Consider the following 25249-nt stretch of genomic DNA (forward strand, 5'->3'; position numbering starts at 1 on the left):
CAGGTCCAAAATAAGCACTGTTTTCTTGATGGACTCAGCTCAACTTATCTTTCTGATCTCACAGCCATTTATTTTCTTAGCTATTAAGCTACTCATCCTAACCCTCATTTTGTTTCTCATCGTTTCAGGTTATGAATTCATCTAATGGCAGCTCTTTTTGCTAGAACAAAAGCACTTTTTAAAAATATCACTGTAAAACTTTTTCTTTTCCTCTTGGTGTTCTCCGAGAAGTGTTTTTGGACGCATATTAGGAAAAATAGAGTCATATTCTATATACACTTATAGGAAATGATGAAACCACACTTATTTAAACTTTGAAGAACATCCTGATTTTTTAACGAAAGTAGAAATACTGTCAAGGTTTGATGGACATGAACAGGCTTCGTTGCGAGAAATTCTGGCTGTTTCTCTGTTTCTGAGCCTTCCCCGCATGGGAGCGGAGTAAGCGTGAGGAGGCCGACAGTCCCCTGGGAACAGGGACAGCGCCAGACTTGGTACGGAGCACTGCCTCTCCTCAGTCAGTGTTAAGTCGGCATCCCGTAAAGTCCGCTTTGAACTGAGAAGCTCATCCCGGCACCTCACCCGGCGCCCACCGGGGCTGCTCTCCCGCCGCTCCCCCGACGGGCTCCGCATCCCGGCGAGAACGAGCCCGAGCCGAGCCCGCCCCTGCCGCCGCCGCCACATCCCACTTCCCCCGGCCCGCCTCTCCGCCAACCGCCACACCCCCGCCGCGCTGCCCGCTCCCATTGGCTGAGAGCGACGAGCGACAGGGCCCCTGGCCAATGGGAGCCGCGCTGGTGCCGCGCTGGCGCCCAATGGGCTCGCGCGCCCACCGCCCCTGCCCGTCGCGGCCGGGCGCTGGGGCTGCGCGGTGCCATTCGGAGGGCGGGCGGCGTGGGGAGCGGATGGTGCTGGTAGCGGCTCCCGGGCGCCGGCGGGGGCAGGAGCAAGAGCTGGCTGCGAGCGCCTCCCCCCCTCCCCATCCTTCCCGCTCCGGCTGCGTGTCCCCTCGTCGTGCTGTGCCGCCGACCGCCCTGAGCCGGCAGCGCTGTACGATGTGAGCGGCCGTTGGGCTCGGCAGCGCCCCCGGTGCTCTCGACGCTGGGGCGGGCAGCGATGGCCAGAGCCTGGCGTGGAAGCAGCAGCCGCCGTCGCCGATAGGAAGCGCCGGGGGCAGCTGGGCAGGCGGCGCGGAGACTCCCCAGGGCCGTGCAGCGCTTGTCCCGCCCCGCCCCCTCCCTCCTTCCCTCCCCTCCTCCTCCTCTCCCCGCGGCCGGTGCATGCGGGGCGCTGGGGGCCGAGCTCGGGTCCCCCGCTGCCACCGGAGCGAGTGACCCGCGGGGGTCTTGCGCATCCCCGCTATGTCCTCGTCCAGCTCCTCGCAAACCCCCCCGTCCCACCACCAGCCCCCGCCGCAAAGGATGAGGCGCGGCGCCGCCGGGTCCCCCACCGCCGCCACGGCCGGGGGCCCCGGTAACGGCGCCGGGGGAGGCTCGGCGGGGACCAGCCGGCTGCTCCAGCCTATCCGAGCGACCGTCCCGTACCAGCTCCTGCGGGGCAACCAGCACAGCCCGACCCGCTCCCCATCCGCCTCGGTGGGCAGCAACACGGGCCCGGGGGGCGGCGGGGGTCGCGGCGGAGGCAGCCCCCCACCGCCGCCCAGCGCGACGCCGCCGCTGGCGGCGGGCGGCGGAGGGGAGTCGGGCAGGGTGAAGGGCAGGCAGCGGCGGTCGCCGGAGAGCGGCGGCAGCAGGAGGAGCAGCTCACCTGAGAGACGGAGCCCCAGTTCCCCGGTGTACAGAGGTAAAGCACCGGGAGAAAGCCGGTCTCGCTTCCCTGCCCCGCGGGGGTGCTGGCCGGGCTGGGGCCGCCCAGGCTCCGGGCGCCCCGGGCTCTGCTTTCCGCTGCTGGGCTGCGCCCTGCCTTCCCCCGGGCCAGCGGGGGTGGGACACCGGGGGACTCCCGGCCCGACGGGAGGAGCCCCGCCGGAGCCTCAGGGAGCGGGTCGGGGGCCGAGGGCGAGCCTTAAATCCCCCGCCCCCGGGGCAGGTGTCGTGCCCGGGTTTGCTTGGCCGGGAAGCGGGGGGAAAAGCGCTTCGTCCCGCCGCCCTGCCCCGCGATGGGGGGAGGCGACGCCTGAAGTGTCATCCTCGTCTCGGGCAAGGTGAGGACTCTGCCTAGGAAAACACCCCCGCGCCGGCCTTGGGACGAGCGGCGGGGGCGAGCCCGGGGCCGGCGGCGGCTCCGCTCCCCGCCCCGGGCGGAGGAGCAGCGGGGGCTCCGATGGAGCTGCTCCTGCCGCTTCTGCCCTCGGGCTCTGTTAGCGGAGGTGTGCAACAGGGAAGCGAGCCTAAAACTAACCCGCTTCCCTGTCTCCAGCTGTAACTATCTAGTAGGGGTGATAATGAGTTAGATTTATATCTGGGGTGTCACAACCCAGTTCTGAAGTGTGTGTTAAAACCAAGCCTCAAATGCTCTTGCTTTCTGCAGAGCTCGGTTTCCTAAAAGACTTGCATTTTTGTAAGATCACAGGTTAAAAGATGTGATGTTTCCCAGCGCAGACTCCAAAACAAGGAAATTCCCATGTTGAGGTGCTTAAAAACAAGTCTGTCCCTTGTGATACTTAGTACTGAATCCTTGGGACTGTAAAAAACTCAACCATACAAAACCCACTACAAACCAACCCCCGTGTAGCCAAAACAGGCCTGTAAAGTTTAAAATGTAAAATTGATCCCCAGCAAGTCCAACTTAACCTGTGTCAGGTTGTCTGTTAAATTACTGAATGTGTTAAAGTGCAGTGGCCATCTTACCTCCCCCACTCCCTTCTGCCTTCCCCCATCACTTGAGCAGTTGAATGAATTGGACTAAATGCACTTTTTATGTTGTCCTGCTGTAGCTATCAGGTATCGCACATCATCTCTTTCTGGGAATGCTTTCCGTGGTTCAATACCACTTGCTTTTTTTCTGTCCCTTCCATAAGTCTTAACTGTGTGTGATTTCTGTGGCAAATTGTGGTCTGTGTTGGATGCCAGCGTGTGTTGTAGCAGTGGAATCTTACCTTCTTTCCTCTTCAGTTTTTATGTGTAGTAGTACATACATTTTGCTGTTTGTAGTACTTGCAACTTGGGCAGATCTGTCATCAGAATTGTCCTAGGTTGGGGCAGCATTTTACAAATGAGCAAAATGTCACTGCCAGTTACAAATGGAGTTAATTTGCCCTATGCATCTGCTTATGCAGATGACCTAATTGATTGTGTTATAATCTGACCAGAGATACTTTGTAATGTATTTTCCAAAAAGAGTCTATTTCTGCAGAGGGTTTTGCGTGCTTGAAAATGGAACTGAGCTTCTGTGGTTTTGATTCATTCAAGCTCTATTTAAAATTTTAAAGATCATATTTTTCTGACTGTATGGAGCACTAAATGTCAATTTCCCTTTTTGCCTCAACCCTTTGGAAAATGCTAATGGGAAACTAGAAAAAACTAAAATATCTGTGTGCATGAGTAGTGATAGTGCTGATGATGAGCAGTAAATTTGTTTAATTATGGGAACTCGGAGGAAAACATTGTAGTGGTGCAGTGTATAAAGCCTACGCTTAGGGTGTATTGGAGAGGGAGCAATATGGGCAGTTACCTGCAAGCCACAAAAATACTGCAAAGCTGGGAAGTACTTCATTAATGTGTGTGATTGTTTTGTTGGAGGGGAAATTTTAATTTTAGGAAGTGGTTTCAGTCTTCTTCATCTGTGGGCTATTTTAGCCTTAATAAATCAGACTATAAATTAATACTGAATGACTTTTCTGTCATTAGACTTGTTTGAGCTTGCCTCCTGGTGAACTGCGTCACAGAGCTTGATTTGGTTTAATGAGTGCAGTGTATAAAATCATAAACGGTCCGTCGAGAAATGCTCCCTGTAATCTGTATGCACTGCAAAGAATTCGTTCCCCCTCCTCCAGGTCAAGCCAGCTGCTGCTGCAGAAGCTGACATCCTTTAGCAAATCCTGAATGAATGAATGAAAACAACGTGATCGCCCTAATAATGACCACAATTGCACACGTCAACAGCTTTATTTTACTGAAATACAGGCACCATTTTCTAGCGGGCAAGAGTAATAAGATACTCTATTTCTTCAGTCTTGCAAATGAAAAAAGGTTACCAAACCTCCCCTTCGTCTACCCCTCCACCCCCCCCCCCCCCCCAAAGCTAGAGGTGTTTTTACACAATTTGGAATATAGTTCCATGCCATGGGGCAGTATTTTGTCTTTGTTTCTCTGCTTGTTCTCAGCATTTTAGTAAATGATGTGTGGACACTAAAAGCATGTTTGTAGTCTGTATGGTGATAATAGTGTATAGAAATTTGATTACTGAGCTGGAGGACTACTGCAGTAATAATGGAGGACTTGAAGAAAAAATTAAATGTTCCATTTTCAGACATGGACCATTTTGCTGTGGCTTGTTAAACAATGCTACTCCAGCTATTTATAGTTGTTATCAGTATGCAAGTCTTGGGGAAGTGGCTTGATTAAGTTTTTTTGTCAGTTTTTCAAAGCCATTTCCCACTGCTGTAAAATGTGAGCTTAGGCTCGAGGTTTAATCCTGTTGTTTTTCTCACCAGTGCAGGAGATGTGTTTGTCTTTGGCTCTGCAGTCTGACTTGGATGCTTGTTCTGGAAACTGCTTATGATTCTGGTGGATAGATGTTATTCTCCTAAGACACCTGTCCCTTCCCCACCTCCTTTTAAGCCTTTTTCAGTATCTTTGCCTTGAACTGGCTATCCTGCTAAGCCATTTTGTGTGGATATTTTAGTGATTTGCTAGAGGTTCCTTTATGAAGGAGATTTCTGTGCAAACACTCCAGCTTTGAGCCTCCACAGGTCAGAGCAGCTACCACTGCAGGCGCTGACATCACTACTACATGAATGAAAGCAGCAGGGTCTGTTTTTTCTCCCATCATCATGTTTTCTGCCCCTTCTTTCTAGTATACTGAAAAGGTTTTTGTTGTGCAGCAACACCCTGTGTTTTTAGGACTGAAACTTTCAATAATATGATATTTTCTTTTAAGCAAATTTGAGGACTTGTAGTTGTTAGCAAGCCATCAATGCCAGTAGCAGTATTTGGTTAGTACTGTTGCTGAATGGGTGAGAAATCGTGAATGTTAGATATATATTTTTAAGGTGCTCAAAAAAGAGAGAAAAAGAGGGGAAAACGTGGTATCATTGGATAAATCTGCAATGTGCAAGTCTACACCTTTCCTCTTTCTTGAAATGTGTTTATTCCTTACTAGTAGATATGTTTTATAGTGTGTGTTCATGTTTTGGAGAGCTGGCAGTGGAAAAAGTGTCTGGTTGAATGTAACAACACGTGGTTTTCTTAGAGGGAATATATCTGTTAGATCTCTGAGTGCATAAAAGTAATGTCAACAGAATCTGAATCTGTGTGGTTTATGACAAAGGATATTCTGGTAGTAATCAAAAAAAGCCAAACCCTTGGACATGTCAAATAAAACTTCCTATTTGCCTGTGGACACATCTTTTAAAGAAAAAAGCAACTTGTTTTCCTCCTTGCCTTACCTGGATAAAATCAGCAGTGTCTGCTGTTATGTAAAGTAGCTTGTATAAATATCAGAGTGGGTTTCCTGTTTAGTTTCTTTTTTTCATGATACATTAATATTTTGTATACAAGGAGGGTGTGAATTACTTCTATGATTCAAAATCAACACTGCTCTCACCAAATGCTTTGATTTTAGTTTTAACTCATATGGTACTGAAATATGCCTCATATTTTTCTAACTTTCACTTACATATTTTATAGAACAAACTTTTTGCCATTCCATTTCCAAATGTTAAAGACAAACGTTAGTTTTAAGAACATATGAAAAATACCGTGATCAGTTTGGCTGTTAAAGGTTCCCAGTGTCTTTTACTTCCCAAAATAACTCCTGAAGATTTGCCAGCATGAGTGAAAGGAATTACAAAGGATGCAAAACAACTGCATAACCCAGTTCAGTGTAAGAAGTATATATATCTGGTTTTAGGCTAGTGGAATTAGGAGTGGAGTAAAACAAACAATATTGTTGATCTCTAGACTTGTAAGGGATATCAATATTAAAAAAAAACATCCAAAATTTGTACTTCAAAAGGTAGAACTATTTTAATATCCTGGATTCAAGCTGTCCAATATTTTGTCATCATAAGCATTTATACCAGAGATCAAGAAGATCTTGCCTTTATTTCTAGCAAATGTAGGTAAGGAAGTAATTTTTGTGACGCTTCCTATTTCCTGATCCCTGAATAATGTGGTATTCCCATAACTGTATGGCCAAAACAGTTTTGCTCCAGCTTTGTCCCTCTCACTTCCCAAAATAGCTTTCATTGGAATATAATATGATGACATAAAAGACCCTGGCTGAATTTGATCCAGTTGTCCTGAACTCAGAGCCTTTTTAGCTACATGTTTTAACATGACTGTAAATGAGAATGGTGTATTAAATGTCTTTAATAAATAATGCTTTATAAAACAAATTATTTAGCTTCTTTCAGGTGTTAAACTGCAGGAAGAAAAAATAGGAAGGTATTTTCTTTGTTGAACTTGAATAGTGCTGTAGCAAGGCATTAGCTTTGAAGACAGAACCCCCCTGTTTAATGGAAAAAACCCCCTAACTTTAGAAGTATATGATTCTACCTGTTTTAAATCATTACTTGACCTTTAATTCTTATTCTTTGCACATAAGCAATTCTTGTGTTACATATGGCCAAACTGAAGTTACTTGCCAACATCTGTGCATAGTAAAACAGTGGCAAATACTGAAATTTGGTTTCTGAAATTCATGGTTTCTGTGTTTTGTTGTTTTTTTTCCCATGGCAGTGGGGTGAATGGCGGTTCTTAAAATGTATTTTAAAATGCAGGGAGGGTAGATCAGTGGAATGTATCTTAGAATCTTACAAAAAAGGCAGTGTTCACCAAGTGTAAACTGCTATATTGCAAAAATTCACAGTGGAAAGCCAGTTATTTTCAAAATGGCTTTTGTGCTATTACTCTATATCATTATGAAAAAAATAATAAAACTGATGCAGTAATTCTGAAGTTTCAGTTAAGTCTAGACTTGAAAGCAGTAGTTGAAACTATGCAAAATGTATTGGAAATAGAGTATGTGGTTCTCAGTGTTTCAGTATAAATGAATATCTAAAATACATTTTAAATGTGACTTTACCTGTTGATTAATTATCTCCATCTGAAGAAGATAATATTTTTTAACCTGCATTTAAAAATGGAAGTTTGTGTTTAAATCAGTTGACAGTTACTTCAGTAGAGAACAGTGCTGCCAGCACTTGACAAAATAGGTAGTTCTTCATGGATTTCACATATGTTCTTGAGAAGTTGTTAAAATAGTAGAGTTTAAACATCAACTAGCATGTTTTAATAAGTATCTTTTATTGATGAAAAAAATGACCCTATATTAAACATACATAACTAGAAAATTGTGCTCAAGTATTTAACTGTCAATGAACATCATCTTGCTTTAGTGTTAGTATTTAAATGGATGTTTATGTTAGTCTTTCAGTGCTGCCTGCTTTTGTAGTGCTTAAACAATGGCTTAAGGCATTTCCAGGCAAGTAAAATATTATTTACATCTCATCATTAGAATACATCACAGCAACTTGTCAGCCTGAGATTATGACCTTTTCCTTTGTGTCACCATTTTTAAGGTTTGGGTCATTGCAAAATGAAGAGCATTGGAGATCAGGGTGAAGGAAAATGGGCGTTTGTACTTAATAATGAAATTCTGAATAACAATTTTGAATGTATATTCGCATCCCTAAAATGAGATAGTCTTTCAGTTATGCTTTAATTTTTTCCCATCTGATGTGACTCTGAAGCTCATCCCTACCATACAAGTAGTTTTGAGTTGGCCTGAAATGCTGAGGTGCAGAAAGTGATCAGAGGCTTGTGCAGTATGAATAGCACACAGAGTACCATGACCCAGGGTGTAATAGTGATCCTTTGGAATGGCGAGTTGGGCTCTCTGGTTTTTACCTTCCTGAAGCTGAGATGGTGTCCATGGAAGCCTTCATCCACGGCTGAAACTGAAAAACGTGTGCTTTCAGGAACTCTTCCCTGCCCTCCCAGCTGTGTGAGTCTGGCCTTAGGACCAGAGCTGTTCTGTATGTGGCCCCTTGGACTGTCTGGTGATGACTCTGCTCCCACAATGTCTCCTGGCAGTAGGACAGAGGGAGGCGTGTAGCTCCTGGAAGTGAGTCTTGGAAGGAAGCACAGGCCGGCCAGGTGTGGCTGTGTTGAGGAGTGCCCTCACTCAGCCTGCTGTCTCAGGCCATGCGACACCATCTCTGCCCTGGGTGTGTTCATTTCACCTCTCCTCCTTTGCTACATGCACTTCTAGCTGCTGCTGCTGATTCCTGCCAAACTATTCACCCTGTTAGATTAGCTTTCTCTGACAGGGAGAAGAAGCACTCAGAATGTGTGAGTGTCTGCACTCAAGCTGTAACAGTTTTCTGCACAAAAAACCTGTAAATGGGGGATTAACCTAAGCAGTTTGTTTTAGGTCAGTGAAGAAGGTTGTGATGGGAAGTTTTCATTTTTTGTAGTAGTCGATCTCTTAATTAAATATTGTTGCTTTGCAGATTGTATATACTTCCCAGGAGGTCATGAAATGTTACGAGCTTGAGTTTGGAAACCTCAATGCAAAGTACTGTATGGTTAGGGTTCCTTATTTAGTGTTGCATATGCCCCAGTGATAAATGATGCCACTGATGTTGGTGTTTATAGGACTTTCACTGCTGCTGGTGTTAAATTGAGGAGTAGCTGTTTGCAATGGATGTTGTTCTCACACGAGTGAATAACAGCATTGGTTCTTACATGCTGTTTATTTTGCACAGCTTGAAACTAGCTTTACCCAAACTAGGCATCGTTTCCTCTTTAGGAAGAAAGTGTCTCGTAAGAAAGTATCTTTTATTTTGCTCACAAGAGCAATAGGTAGTAGTTTTGTCATGGTTTTTGAATAATCTAATATCCTCTCTAGAATATTTTCTTCTCAATCTGCTGAGAGATAGCCTAAACAAGAACAGTAATTTAAGTGTCTCATTCCTTGAACAATGCTAGTCACCTGTTTGGAGAAGGCCTCAGCCTCCTTTCCTGTGTGCTGTAAACACACTTCTGAACTTCAGGAATTAATACTTATTTCTGATTGTCACGTTGTTGTAAGATGACTGACATTCAAACTTGAATTTGAAACTAATTTCTGTAGCTAAATCAGTTTTAATGTTATATAGTAAGTGTAAATCTGTCTTCTAGAAATGTTTTGTGTAACAGTAGTTACTCAGTTGTGAACTGATTAAATGTATGGCAATGTGGGTATTGTTATATTATGTGCCTTTTAATCTCAGTTGTTTTGATGTACAATGCCTCTTCTGGAGTTCTCAAAAGAAATAATTAGTAAAGGTTGGCTAGCTGGATTACCTGGGTGTCTGTTACATTTTTAAAAGTCTTCATAGTTAGAAAAGAACCCCAAACATTTTAATATGGGTGCTTAGGCTGCAGTACAAAAATAATAAAAAAAACCCCACTAAACTCTAATAATTGTTTGACATTTGTCAGCATTTGGAGACCAAGCTATCATTTGGAAATAACATGTTCTTACCAGGAAACAAGTTTTTGTTATTCAGTGTTCAATTACTAGCTAATTCAATTAGTTGTAGTCTGTAAATACAAACCCCACTTCAAATTGCCATGAAATGCCATGAAGTCAGAAGTTGGCTATCAGGGAGCAGATTACCTAAGTGCAAATACACATTCCCAGGTTTGTGAACATGCAGCTCTTGGGGACAACAGTGCAGTTGCTTTTCTTAGATGAAGTGCTGTATCCATGCTGGATCAGAAATGTTGCTGGATAAACCTTGAAAATTTTGTGCTGTGTTCCCATAGCTCAGGCTACAGAGAGACAGCCTAGAGGAGCCAGCTCTACAAGAGCTGTGAATTTGTGTAGGTGTTTAACATGATCCCAGTACCACTCCTTCTGCATGCCATGGTAGAGCTCCTAGCCCAGTAGGACAAGAAGATGGTGGTGGCTGTAGTAGGTACTCAGTGGTGCTATCTGTGCCCTGGAAAGGTTGGGTGAGTCCAGTGCTCACACATGGAGTCCAGCTCAGTGCTGAGTGCCAGCTAGTCACTCTTTCTGGAATCTGGAGCCCTGGACAGTACATTATGAAAACCAAGTGGCTTTGCAGCTTTGACTCTGTGAGCTAGGCGTTACACCTCCATATTCAGCATATATTATTCTAAATCTTTGTTGTATGTGATATCTTAACTTTCTGCTTTCCAAAGCAATGAAGAGTTGAGCGGCTCGCTGAAAGTTAAACCCAGATTTACGCTGTGTCCCGGAACAGACTTTGACCAGTGTGACTCTAAAAATACCAGCTAACTGCTGAAGAATGCAGAATGAGACTTAGGTTTACACAGTAGCTGGGAAGCTGCCAGGTTAAAGGAGAAGCTGTCTTCACAGAAGTAAATTTCTGTTCAAGGTCTTAAAATCTTCATTCTTAACTGATAGCTGTGTTTGCTTAATTGTGGCAATTGATAGTGGAATACCACACTTCCTTTCTCCCATACTCTGATTCCTCTGCTATTTCACCTTCAGTGGCTCCTTTGTTATACCTGATAACCTGCCTGGAATAATTATCTTTGCAATGTTTTCTTCACCCACAAAGAAACCATAAAATACATTTGAAATACTTTCTGTTCTTTTCAAAGGGAGCAAGGAAAAGGCCTAATCTGGAAGGGAAAAAATTTCTCATGGGCAAAAATGTGATTAACTCACGTATATTTAAAAGTAATGTGTATTGTGTATTTGAAAAATGTCCATACAAGGAACTGACTGCAGACACATACTCAGTGTAGAATATTGTCTGTATGGAAGATCCAAATAAACTCTGGTGTTGCTCTAGAAAGAGAGGCTCATTCTTTCAAAAGAAGTTGTTTAGCAAAGTATGCAGTCCATATATTATTTAAAGTATTTTGTAAATGTGTTGTGTAGATCTACCTTAATTTCCTCCAAAGAAGGAACTAGGCTATTCAGATGATTGGAGGTGCATGATTTGTCTTTAGTGGTGTGTATAGCCTTTTAAATATGAAGCCAAAGGATACAGGGAGATCTTTTGACTGCAAGATTTATAGTAGAAACTTAGACTTGCCACACTGAAAATAGGAATTACCAATTGGAACAACTCAAAATTTGCAGAAGCAGAAGAAATGGGTGTGCTGACACTGTACATGGAAAGAAATGTTAGATCTAGCCTTTGTTCAGTCATGCAATTTTGCATGTATATACAGCAAAAGAAGAAAATCCTATGTAGAAGTTTTAAAAAAACTCATGCATCTGGAGTAAAGTTTTGGATTTCAGAAGAAAGTAGTTTGAAAATTTGTCTAAACAGGGTTGCTCTGCCTTGAATAACAGAGAATCTGTTTTAATGAAAAATGTTAATACTGTTGGAGTCTTTCAGACATCAGAAAAGTTCAAGGATGTGATCTGATTGCATGGACACTTACCTTGAAAAGGCTGCTAGGAGTAAGCAGAGCACCTGCAAGAATCAGCAGGAAGAACTGAGAAAAGAATGTCATGTTACCAATCAAAAGGTGAACCTTAGCTGAGAATTGTTAAAACATGAACAGGCTTGGACTTTGTGTGCTTTAAAAGAGATAGTAGAAACATGCATATTGAAAAATGAGGAAAAACTTGGAACCATTTGGTATGAAGGAAAAAAGATCTGAGAATGATCTGAGACTGATCTGCTAGAATGTATGGTTTCAAAGTCAGCTCCAAGGAGTAGTAGCTACAGTCTCAGAGGAAATAGCACAGATGTTTATTCAATGCTTTGCACTCATCAGAAAAAAAAGTCTAAGAAATCACTTTCCATAAGGATGGTGATTTTTAACCCAGAAAAATAAAAATCCCCCAAATTGTAAGGGACAAGGATAATTTGGAATTAGGAATTACCAGAACTGTGATGAATACAGGTCAAATATTTCAGTAAAGTTAATTCAGAGATCTCTATTGCAGGATTCTGGAAGAGCCTACTTAGAAATTGACATTTACCTTCAAATTTCTGAGGCAGTCTTGTTAGTAAGAGTGACATCATTAGAGAGTATAGCAGCTATATCAGCAATGCTGATGTTTTAAAAATGTTGTGTCCAGTTCTAAAGTATGGAGAACTATTGGTGGCACTTCAGATTGGAAGGGATGGTAGAAGCCAGGGAGAAATGTTAAAGTGCAAAATGAGCTTTCCAAGTGGTGTCATGCTAACCTGGTCATTTTGATAAGAAAACTGATCTCCTAGATGGGAAGTAGATCTTATCTGTTTAGGCAAATTTCGAAATTAGGGTGATGAAACCATTGATGAATATTGAGAGGTTTAATTAGTGCACAGGAAGATTATGCAAGAAGAGTTTAAGAGCCATGGGAATTGAAGTAATAATTTTAAAAAATTAGATTTAAAAGTAAAAAGTGGAAGTTAATGTATGTGGGGTTGTACTCGATCAGAGTATCTTTTCCTCACAGGAGGAGCAACTCATTTGGAAATTCTGGAGGGTGGAGTTGGGTGATGGTGAGATCTCTGTACTGCCAACATGAGGTAACTGAAAAACATCTGGGCCCAGGTCTGGTCTTACATGAAGAGCCCTTGTCCACACAGGGGCTGCTGAGGCATTGAATGGTGTATTGCACACTCTTTTCATGCTCCACAGTTCAAGAAAGGTAAAGTCAAACTGGAGCTGACTCAGAGAAGGACTCACAGGTTAGGAGTTTAACTGTGTGATTCTAAAAAAAATCAGAATAAAAATATGGTTGCTTTGTCAGAATCCAGGTGAGCAAGGAAGGGTATGAGTGGGTGGATTGGATTGACAGTGTAAATATTTATATATTAAACTGTAAGAAGGCCTGAAACCATCAGGAAAAAAAAAAGTTCCTGGATTTTTTTCCCAGCAGGAGTTGTGATGACAAATAGCTGCTGTAATACTGACTGTACTCTGTTTTGAAGTGATTGTGTTTTGTCTGTGGTAGCTGCGAAGTGGGCTCCAGATTTAGGAAGTTGTTTCTAGTCTTTGTTTCTATGTCTTAACTGATAATGAAAAGATAATTTATTCAATCATCAAAGTTGAGCACGCTAATTTAGGCAATCAATTTTAATCTGGTTTTACATTTCTATTTTCAATTTTTTTTCCCAGAAAAATATATTATTGTTGTTTAGTGTCATTTGCTCTAGCAAGGAGCATGCTTTCTATCTAATAATTGGTGATCATTATGATGGCATTGTATAGCCTCTGTGCATTGATTATAGTTGTTTGTGAATTTTGATTGTGGAAATGGGGAGTTGTGCCTTCTGATTTGTTTTATTCATTATTATGTCCAGCTGCATTTTGATGGAAAGAAGAATTAGATTAAAGGTTTACAAAACCCTCACTTTCTACATCTTGTTAAATTTTAAGTATTGTCTTTATAACAGCAACAACAAAAAATCCCTTCAGAGTCATCAAATTTATTTGAAAAAAACTGTTCTTCAGTTACTGAATCAACTGCATGTGTTTATATTGACCCCAGGAACCCCAAGCTTTAATGCTGTTCTTGGTTCCCAGTTTGGTTCTCAATATTGGATACATAGCGTAGATGATTCAGCAGATCTAAATTAATGAACTAAAAGAAAGGAAATCCTCTGTATCTGCTGAAGTGTCCAGCAGTTAATTGATGGTTGTTTCAGTGTGCTTTTTCCCAAGTACTTAGCTGCTGAGGTCCAATCAAATTTGTCTTAACTTTATAATAAAAACACTTTATTGAATGATACTAAGTTTGGGTATTTGTGTAGTATTTAAATTTGAAATAATTATCGTACAAAGAAAAATATATTCTAAAAACGTGACATACACAAAAATGTGAAGGTTTGGAATTAGTGCTTTTTACTTACATGTCATCCTGCTAGAAGAGTGCAAGTGTGTAGGCTACATCTGTTGAACAAAGCAGGCTTTTGTGCCATGAAATCCTACAGGTCCTATGCATGCCAGCAGTAATCCTTGTTAGAAGAATAGTTTAGCTTTAGCGGGCTGAAACGTTCTGCCATATGGTTTGTTTACTTTTCTTACAGAGATTAGAGCGTTTTTTCTGTGTTTGATCTCTAAGGATAATGTTAATTTTAAACAGGGGAGTTTTGCTGTGGACAAAATCTGACTTCTGAAATATATTCAAAGTCATGTTTTACCTGTACCTCTGGTTGGGGGGAATAAGGGACATGAGGCAGAGACCTTGCTTCAACATACATGCATAGGCAACCAGGGCTTTCAGTCAACTGCAGGTCCAGTGAAATATGCCTTACAAATTCATCCATGTGTTCTGCTTCCCCTGGTGTCCATACTAGCCCTGTGCCATCCTGTATGGCCAGGTGTCCTTGAGAGTCCTGCATGAAACCTCCATTATGGAAGGAAATGCCTTAGCCTGTAGGTTGGATTCAGTGGCTAACCAGAAGATCTCTTCCCTTTTCAGATGACTTAGTGATACCTATGAAAAATAACTCAATGTAGTTGATTCCTAAATCCCATACTATGGGTCAGTGTGTGTGTGCAATTTTCCTTTGAAGAAACAAGCTGGTTTTGTCTTATGTCGTTTTCCCAGTATAGGTGATGTCCTGTCTTGATAGACTTCTGTTTCTTGCAGTTCAGTCTGAATTCTCATAAGCCTTGTCAGGTACAAAACCAAATCGGCCCTGGCTACCAGACTGTAAAACGATCTGTGTGGAAGACTGGCACCCCTCTTGTTTTGGTGGTTTTTTTTTTTTTTTTTTTTTCCCTCCCTAAAGAATTCTGTATGTAGAAAGCTTTTGATTCATGGATCTCTGAAAGGATCTTCACTCTTAAGAAGTAGCCTGCTTTCTGCTTGTTTGGCTTTGGTTGTTGGAGCCTTGGTTAGATTGTGGTGCTGCTCTGTACTGCCTTTATTCTTCCCTACAGTTAGCATGATGAGAGGAAGTTAGATGGATTTTGTCTGTCTCTTTAGGGGAGTAACTTCAGAACGTCAGCCCTCTTCATTTTTAGTCATTCTCTCTTGTGATTTTTAAAGATAGAAACTGGGGCATAATTTCTGAAGTTGATACTACTGAACCAAAACCAGTGTGGTGCCCATAATGAAAACAAGTTTTAAGGAGCTGAAATGTAAAGTACTTTACAGATGTATTGGAAGGTAACTTGAAAAGACTGTCTCTTCTTATATTGTCTTAGAATTATAGTTTTGGTAGCAAGCATGGTACTACCTTTTAAATGTTTGAAAATGTTAGTATTTTGTTTTGTTTTAAGCTATTAAAGAGATTAGGCTATTTAATTTGAAATTATGAAGGAAGAGTGCAGTAATTTCATGTTTTTTCAATTACATAAAAGGGTGCTGTGGGTTTTTTTAAGATCCTATTTAAAATCCCATTTTTTGTTATTTTGTATGAGCAGTACATGGCAAACAACATGCTCTTTGTTGCTCTGCACCTTTCTGAACAGTTAATGCAGTCATGCAGCCATTTAGCAGATTGGGTCAGAAACAAGTCCGTCAGTCACTGGCAACTGGGAAATGTCTTTTGAGCCAATAGATCTCTTTACTTCTCTGGAGTAAAACTTCAGGGGACCCCAAATCCCTTGTTAATCTTTTTCATGAGAGATTTTGGCTCCAATTACAAGAGAAAAGCCTTCTTGAGAATGAAGATTGAAATATTTTTTTAGAGTGGCCTCTAAATCCCCATTTTTCAGTCTTTTTCCTGGCAAAGTCATAGAGACAAGTTCTGCAAATTAAACACGCACCAGTTTGACCATCTACCTACATAATCAGAGCAGGAGAGACCAATCAGATACACATTCAGGTATCAGTACCCTGTCACTGTATACGTGCTTAAAAAGCAAGCAAAATAACCCCAAACAAACCTCTCCTGACCAGACTCTTCAGAGACAGAGTTCTCTTGAATCCAGAAGTCTGCTTTTATGGTACTCAGGGAATCACTGTCCAAAGTAAGCAAGAGCAAAGGTGCCCCTTTTTCATGCTTTTACAAGGTGTAACAGGAGAGGGGACTTTTAATTAGGTGTAGGACAGTCATCAGTAGCTGCTGTGGGAAGTGACTTAAATGATGCCAGGCATCATTCACTCTGGGTCACCATCCCTCAATATTCAGCTTTCCATTTCTAGTTTTTCATTTCCTAGACTGCATTCCCACATAATTCATTATTTAAGAAGCACTCACACAGGAACTTCAGCATCTCCTTGGGTTAGTAGATTGTTGTAAATTTCATGTCAGATCTGATAGGAATGTCCTAGAAATATCTGATACTATTTTATGGTGGTATACACAGTCTCTGAATATCCTTTGGGCCAGACTATTTGAACTCTGACTTTGTGGCTCTTGAAAAGAGTCTTAAGCAGATTGGGATATCCATCATAGTGAGTCTTCCCAAGAGTATTTTTGGAGAAAATTCTTTTGACGTTAGTATTTATTTCCTAGATAAAATCTGAAATTCTTCAGGAATGGATGAGTCCTAAGCTTGGGACTCATTTCGTGAGTAGCTTGTGACCAGAAGGTTGTGCAGGGTGCTAGCAACTAAACTGAAGAGAAATGACATCTCATGAAAATTATTGGGGAATTTAATACTGATATTTCATGGTCTCAGGTTAGTAGTTTAAGTTAAAGAACTTTGAAGAAAAGAAATTAAGAAATTACTGCAAGAATATTGTTTAACCTTTTGGCCGGACAGTGTCGCAGTCACATCAAAAGTGAGATGACAATACTCCTAGTTTTAGAGAAGAATTAATTTTATTTTTATTTCATATTTTTCTCTCAGTTTGAGAGGAGTCTGTGTTATCTGAGATTCTCAGGATAATTTTAGTCCTTTAAAATCAGTTATATCTATGCAAGTACGTGAGTGGAAAAGTTCTGGCCAAATTTGAACTGGATTTGCTAACTGTTGAAAGAAACATGGGAAGAAAAGATGTTGACAGATGAGCTCTGGTGGGTTGAGCTGAACCAGTTTTTTTACTGCTACCAATGCTAGCTGTCAGTCTTGCTGTTCTGTTGCAGGTGATTTTCCTCCTTGCACATGTGGCACAAAGCTATTTAAGCTAAAAATGGACTGTGAACATGGCTTTCAGATTATGTGCAGGTTAGCTGCCTCTATCCTAGATGGGAATGCAAGCTCTTCATTTTAGAGCTGCAGCAGATGGTTTTATTTGAGCCCCCTGTCCTTTTCAAAAGAGCTGTCACGTTAGGCTCTTACTGAATTACATTTTGCTATCAGAGAAATGGAAACCTTTTTGCAGTCAGTCTAGGTGGTAAAACTAGAATTCTCTTTGCTCTCAATCCAGCATGCAGAATCATGATTTCATGCAGGTTATTTTAGTTGATTCCTGCTGGGAGGTAGAATCACACTGAATTTTGCCAGCTGTAGCATTCAGGTGGACCATTGTGTCACTTTGTGGAACATTCATAACTAGAATGGTGTAGCAATTTGTCCTAAATACATGCCATTAAAACTTGTGGCATATTTTAAGTAACACAGAATCACAGAATATTCTGAGTTGGGACTCACAAGCATCATAGAGTGCCACTCTTAAGAGAACAGCCACACAGGGATCAAACCTACAACCTGGGCATTATTATCATCATGCTCTAATCAACCAAGCTAATCTCAGTGGTCATGAGGTATTTTGCCTTGCTGCAAGTATATGTCTTGCTTTTCTTACTTCTAGATGACTTCCTCAGGTAACATTACACTGCTTAGGTGCTGTGATCTTATTTGCTTATTCTGGAGGTAGGGCTGAGTTTCATATGAGATATCTCACTTGTCACTAAAACAACAGAATCCTTTGACTTACTGCTGCAGTAAAATCCATTCATACCCTTGTCAGGTGAGTTTTAGTCTGAAATTTTGAAAAAATCAGTCTGTAATTTTAGAGATTTCTTCATGTTGTTGAAGCCTTTCTGAATGCTGAAGTCTGTTGGCTATCTTCAGGAACTGTTGAAGCACTTCAGATGTTTTGATTCGCTGAGAAAACTGAAGCATGAAGTTTCCAACCAGAGAAAGTGATTTGGGCTGGAGAAGGGTATTCATTATACTAGCATCAACATTCCATTGGTAATGAAAATTTGGGAAGAATTGTAATGTAGTACCTTCCTAGAGTAGTGGGAAGCCAGACATATGCTGAGGTGAGAAAAGCAAGACTAAGAAATAAACCCTGAGAGCAGTTCTAATGTTTAGAAAACTACTGAAGCTGACCTGATCTGCCACTGTTGGGGTCCAGTGCATTGATGCTCTCCAGGGCATCCCATGATGTCTGAGTACATTACTATCCAAGACACTTTGTCATATGCTAATTTGCAAAAGTTCCTTCAAATGTCATGCTTATAGATCCCTTCTCCTTTATTTTTTATGTTCTAAGGATACATCATAAGAGGTGAGGAACCAAAACTGTTATTGAACAGACCAGAGGGCTGCTGCCCTTCTAGCTCTCCTGGTGGTTTCTGCCCATTATGTTGTGCCAACTCTGCTGTAGTGGGGAAAACCCTGTGTTTATGACTTTAGGGGGTGCGCTTTAGTTTTCATTATGTTTAACTCAGTGAATTATTTTGCCAGATGAATTCACACATCTGTCTGTGCATGCCATCTCAAAGGAGATGGAGGGAGTGCAGATGATGGTGGAATAGGGATGGCATTAAATTAGCATTAACTTGAATTGGTTTATGCAGTTGAGAAGTGGTTTATTTGCTTAATTTGGAGAAACATTGATGAATAGTAGGGACTTTGGAAAACACATATGGAACTTTTTCTTCTCTCAGCTTTAAGGCTTGACAATGTCTTGCAGTCCACTTCCAAAATGCCCATAGAAAAACAAAACAAGTAATTTTTGGTGGTGTAGATTTCTCTTCAGTTTTAATGGCATTATATTAGTTGTTAATGTTGGGATTTCTGTTGCCTTTCCTCTGGGTGTAGAACAAGTTACAAACCTTAGCTAATTGTCTGGTTGTATATATTTTTTTATGTCTTTTGAGCTTGTGTTTTCTTGAGTTTAGTCCTTAGTTCCTCATCTTCAAATATTATCTTGTGTATTGTTTTGACTTGTTTTAAAAGGTGTTTTTTTGAGAAACTTTCAAAACTTGGGCTGAGAGTGTAGCATAGTGCCATAGCATGACAGGGAAGGTTGGAAGAATTCTTTGTAGCTTTTTACCCATTAAATACACTTGTGTTTCAGCACAAATGTAAACACTACTTTAATTTTTGAAGTTTGTCATCTCTGTTTTGAATTTCAGACTTATTTACTTTTAATAGTTCAAGGATCTTTCTGAAAATGTAGGTTTGTCACAATTGGAATCCTATGGATAGATCTGTTAGATATGGTAGAGATTTGATTTATAGATAAGGCAGTCAGAATAATTATAGTGTAAAAGTCAGCATGACACATTACATCATGTCCAATTCACAGCATTATTTTGAATCCTTCACCTAAAATGAGTAGCTAATGCAGTGTTTCAGCAAGTCTATATATTTGTCTAAAATGGTCTGGTTTAATAGTGTCTTCATATATCATACTATAGCATACTGTATTGGTGCAAGCTATGCCCTAATTGTGCTGAATGCTGTATATCACATTGATGATGGACTCTGCCTTTTGAGATCCATCAGTCCTAGGTGATACACAAATAGAAAATACTTGTGAAGGCCAGTGGCCATGTTTGGACTCAGAATTGTGCCACCAGGTCTGCTCTCAGGTTCTGAGCACTCAGTAAGTTTTTGGTGGGTCAGATTAGTGCTTTGCATGTGATTAGCTTGGAAGTTATCTCACTTGTGAATGTCTTTTAGTAGAAGTGAGCAGAACAGCCAGTAGCTGCCATGTAGGGCTTAGGTTGGCTAATGTGAAGTCTAGAAAATGAAGTAATTTTGCCTAAAGGACAAAGCAGACAAAGATAATCCAGAGAGCATGCCATAAAATTCTGTTCTTTCCCACATCAATCTTGTGAATCACCCTGCACTTTGCTCTCCAAGTGAAATGCAAGGAAAAGTGTTCCATGATCTGGGTGTATGGCAAGAAAAGTACAGGGAGGAGTCGAGGACTGCAGGCACAATGATGAGTGAAAACAAACAAGGCAGCTGCTCTGACCAGCACTCTGTCAGAGGGAAAGATGGAATCGCACTCTCAGCTTGCTAAGGCCTGCAGTGGGATCTTGCAAATAATATGGAATTGATTTAAATTATGAAATAATATGGAAAAGAGGATAAATCAGACATGCATCCTCTTAACAACCACGATTTTTCTCATGATTTGTATTTTAATATTTACAAAGCTAAGCAAGCTGACTTAAAAAGTGCTATGCTGTATTTTCTATTTCTGCATGTCTGGCTTCCCTGAGTTGCATCATCACTGTATTTAAATTTGCTTGGTGTTTTTGCTGATGAAAATACATAGCTATCATAAGTAGCCCAGTTCTTTGCAGATATGAGCACCTTAAGCATTGGGGTTTTTGTAACTGTTACATTTTCCCTTTTCTGTTTTTCTTTTTTGTCTGATGTATTTGCTTTGATGTGATGGCATTCTTTTCAGCTTGGCATTTAGACAAAGGTTTCTGATGTGTTCTTGCCATTGTGTGTCATAGCTAGCTTTTAACATTTCACATCAAATTTAGCCTGACTTTTTTGTTGATTTTGTTCTGGTTTTCTACAGTGGACAGGCCAAAATCCCAGCAAATCAGAACTTCTGGTACCATAAGGCGAACTTCTTCTTTGGACACAATAACAGGACCTTACCTCACAGGACAGTGGCCACGTGATCCCCATGTACACTACCCTTCATGTATGAAAGATAAATCTACTCAGGTAAAAGCAGTAAAACAAGACAACAGAGATGTTTCATATAATTGATGTCTACTCAATTTAATTCTGAAGAAATGTGGATTCACCTAATTTTATTAGAAATATGAAACCCTAAAATAAGTTACAGTAGTTTTTTTTAATCTTTGCCAATGCAGTAACATCGTATGTGAGGATAATATTTTTATGGTTTTAGAAAACAGTTGTTAGAAATAATTTTCTCAATGTGGGCAGATCTATTGAGGCTAAATAAGCAGATACCAATCTCAGCCTTGTATCTGGTTTATTTTAAAGCTGCTATATGCAAAATTCTGCTGAGTTTTATTTAAGAAAAAGCATCCATGTAACCGTGGCTGATAAACTAAAAGATTTTACTAAATCATGGTAATAAATCTGTCAGTCTCAAAAACTGTGTGTTTGTCTGTGTGTGTGGGACTGAGGGAAGGCCACTGAGGTTATTCATGGCCGGATACTCTTGTGATAGCCTTGGATTCTCTTCAGGGCTCTGTCCTTAGCAGGACCCTCTGGCAGGTAGGTTGGTGGGGCATTCTGCTGCTCCAGTGCTCTTTGGCTAAAAAGGTGAATGTTCTTTCTTGCCTGCTTCCTCCCTGTGCTGGAGCTTGTTGCCTGCAAAGATGATCACTATCAGACAGATTAAAAATACATAATTCTAACCACCTCTCCCCAGTTATTATCAAAGGAGCTGCATTCTTTTTTCCAGCAGTACTTTTGAGATTTGGAATAAGCCATCTGAGTTTGTCTTGCAAACTGAATTGGAAACTAGAAGAAACTAGCTCTCTTTAGTTCTAGTTTCAATCTAACAGGCCACGTAGGTTTGGTTGTTGAATCAGTTATTTATCTCTTGTGCCACGATTCTGATCCATAGTTATCATGGGTCTTGAAATAGATTCTATGAATCTAGTCTTTTGTGTAATTCTGAGTTTCTCAGGACAAGTTGGAATGTATATAGAAGTTTCCTCATCTCTAAAATATGGTGTTGTGTGGCACAGGAAACCCTTTAATGGGGTAAAGATAAGTACAGAATGCTTAGAAAAGAAAAAAAATGGGTCTGTATGTTTCAGAAATCTTACTTAATGAATTTGAGAAACTGATGATTAAGATGTTCCAAGAAAATTTTTAGAAACTGTAATGTGGAACTTTTGGAAAAGGCTGTCTTCATGTCCTGCTTATTTTGAAATGAGACAGTAAGTTTTAGCCAAAAAACAGCAGTCATATTTACTGTCACAAAAGATCTACTTAAAAAGCCCTTAATCCTGGATTTATTTTCAAGATGCCTTCTTTTCAAAATACTATGCCTTTAAAGTCTTTCTGTTTTGAAACCTTTGTAGTTACTGTATTTCTCAACCCCTCTCTTAAATGCATATCCATATCAATCTTTACAAATACCCTTATGAATAGAAAATTTAGAATATTTAAACATTCAGAAACAAGCATTTTCACTAGTTACAGAAAAGATAAACAAACTGTTCTATAAATATTTCAGCTCCAAGTATTTGGCAGTAAAATTGCTTTCCTAGTGAGCTCAAGTAAGCGTTCAGGTTATGTGAATGTTTGACTGCCTCCCTTTGCCTCATTCAGAAACTAAAACTGAAATTTTACTTTTTCAGCATAATCAAGTATAAAAGAGAGGAAAAGCATACTGTTGTCATTACAAAATGAAGCATTATTTCAAAGGAGTAGGAGCAGGTAGATCTCAAGGTTTACATTTGTGGATATTTTCCAGCATGGAATTCTGTTAGCTGTCTTTTTATTCAAATTGTGCCAGACTCAACCATTTATCAGTGCTTAAGTTGAGTCACTACTTGGGACTATGAATATGTAAAATGGAACAAGCATATTGATATGCACAGTGATTTCCAGCTGGAGGGCTTTTTTTGTTTGGTGGGGTTTTGTTTTTGTTTTTGGGGGTTTTTTTTGGGCAGGTGTTTTTTTGGTTTTTTCTTTGTGTTGGTTTTTTTCCCCAAATAAAATGCTCACTAGGGAGGCTGCAGATGATCATAAAACATTGTAACATTGTCTTACGTTTTGGTGTGTGTCTGGGTTTTTGTTGTTTGAGCTCTGTGTTGTTTGAAGTATATCTAATTTCAAGACCTGAGGATGAGTTCCAAGTTGTTGATAGGATGCATGCATAGCAAATTAAGTTAAATAAAAAGAAGTTGATGAAAATCAATAAACCATTTTTCTGTGTGAGCACGTTTCATTGGAGAATAAATTCTCTCTTGTTTTGCTTCTAAATTCAAGAACAATGTTGTCAGTATAACTACATTGTAGGTGGAATAATTATTTCTCTTTCAAGGGTATATTTTGTTCCTAATTAAATGTTAACCTAAAATCCAAATTTTGTTCGGTTTTATTAAGGTGGTGATTATGACTGTTCCAACTTTCTTAGAATTCTTGTTTTTTAAAGAAGAGAGAGTTTCTGGTCTTTTTGGTGATCAGATGAGCCTTTAATAAGCTTTATTCCAAATCCTTGTTTCCACTTAAATTCTTTCAGCTTGTATAGTACTCATGAATAAAATGCCTCTTCTTCATAATAGAAGGGAGGGAGACAGAATTCTGCTTTGTTTAGTTTGTCATATCTTGGAGAAAAGGAACCACAGTTCATATTTCTGTGTCTCTCACTTGCCCCGAGTGTTTTGACTGAAAGTACAGAAGAGAAGTGGTTGTTTGCTTTTGGAAAAATGCACTGTAACACTGCAATGTGGTATTTGTACAATTCAGTATTTCTCACAATTTTGTGTGTATGTTTGTGTGTGTATATGTGCATATACATGCAACTGGCTGATCTTTAAGGAACACCACATTTTGGATAACCAGAGGTATGCAATTTTATTTAGTAGTGTTTTAAGTATTTCAGAAATGCAGGTAAACTTCTTATTATAAGAAGTTACTTGTGTTGGTATACTTTTTGATCCCCTTCTGAGTTCCTCCATTGTCCTACTTTCCTTTCCTTGTGTAAAATCTGAACTTTTCATTAAGGCCATTTAAAACTCAGTAAAATTTCTTTCCCCATTTTTCTGTCTCTTTTGGGAGCACTGATGGAACAATTTTGTACACCACTTCTTTATGCTTCATCATTGAAGTATTTCCCCCTTCATAGTGTAAAGAACAACTCAATGTTGAAATGGCTGTCTAACCTTGGAATCTTCAGAAACATTTGGATAATTGTCAGAATTAATAAATATAATTTTTTGGCAGTAGCTATGTAATTTAAAACATATTTATAAAATTAAAAAAAGAGATTAAAAAGAAACATGATGTTGATGTCATAACATAAGTATTGTCAGTTAAAGTTTGTCATGGAGTCTTTCTCAATCTAAATAATAGAAAGAAACAAACAAATGGCCTATTGGCATTTGATTATCCAGTGATTTCCAGTTGATGACTTAGGCACATCCAGCGATATTGGAATCCAGTTTTTCTCATTGTATATGGCAATTAGGTATGGAACAAATGAAACTGAAGAAAGTTTGCAAAATGCCTTTCAGAATTTTTATTTCTCTCTAACCTAGAGAATAATGCAGAGTTTTTAGGCTAAAACATGTTTTTCTTATGGGTAGATCAAGGCTTTAATGTAGCTAGCTGTCCTTAGGCACTTTTTTTTCTTCTGGATAGATTTTTTTTTCTGTAATATTAAGAGACATAAACAAAGAGGCTCAATTCCATGAAGCTTTTTTACTGGTGTATTAGTTATAATTGATTTTTGTGGGATATTTTAATGATGTATATTGGCAGAAAGGACAGGGAATAAGATATGTCATAGAGCTGTGAATTTGTCATTCTGACTTAACCTGTCTGATGTTTAAGTGATCATCTGCAGTCAAATTGACTTCTAACTAGGCAATTTCTCTTTGTAAAGTTTCTAATGGCCTTTGAATGCTTTAGAAATACCTGAAAACACATCAGTTTTTATCTTCTAGTGCTGCCATTGGGTTTCTTTTGAATGTGGAAGTTTTTCAAAAACATGTTGCTTCCCCTGTAAAGCATAGACATACGTAGATATTCCAGAGTGCAGGCTGGATGTAGTAATTGGAGTGAAAGGCTGGCAATAGATCTGAGATACTTAAGGTAACACAGTATTATTTTAGGTTTAGGTAGCTTGGTATGCTATGCAGTCATTCTAATCTAAGTGGAAAGAATGTAGGTGTATGTCCCTGGCATGGATGGAAAAGCAAGGCAGGGTTACCAAATGTGTTGGAAGAAGAGCTGATCTCTACCAGGCTGGGTGAATTAGAACTATGGTAATTGTGATTTACATGAAGGCTGAAGAGAACAAGGAGATGTGGCATTCTGAGCATGTCCTATTCCATGTGTCAGCTGAAATGGACCACAAACCTTAACATCTTGAA

General features: G+C 40.2%; 1 protein-coding gene across 2 annotated transcripts in view; it reads left to right on the forward strand.

Annotated features, from left to right (window-relative positions):
- Window positions 1-1343: 1343 nt before the first annotated feature.
- Window positions 1344-25249, forward strand: part of GLCCI1 (glucocorticoid induced 1) — a 53104-nt gene continuing 29198 nt past the window's right edge. For both annotated transcript variants that reach the window (XM_058020535.1, XM_058020545.1), the window contains exons 1-2: window positions 1344-1803; window positions 20734-20885. In XM_058020535.1, coding sequence (XP_057876518.1) covers window positions 1362-1803; window positions 20734-20885 — 594 coding nt within the window. In that variant the 5' untranslated portion in view covers window positions 1344-1361. The remainder of the gene's footprint in view (window positions 1804-20733; window positions 20886-25249) is intronic.

The sequence above is a fragment of the Melospiza georgiana genome, chromosome 1, assembly GCF_028018845.1.
Source record: "Melospiza georgiana isolate bMelGeo1 chromosome 1, bMelGeo1.pri, whole genome shotgun sequence".
NCBI lineage: Eukaryota > Metazoa > Chordata > Aves > Passeriformes > Passerellidae > Melospiza > Melospiza georgiana.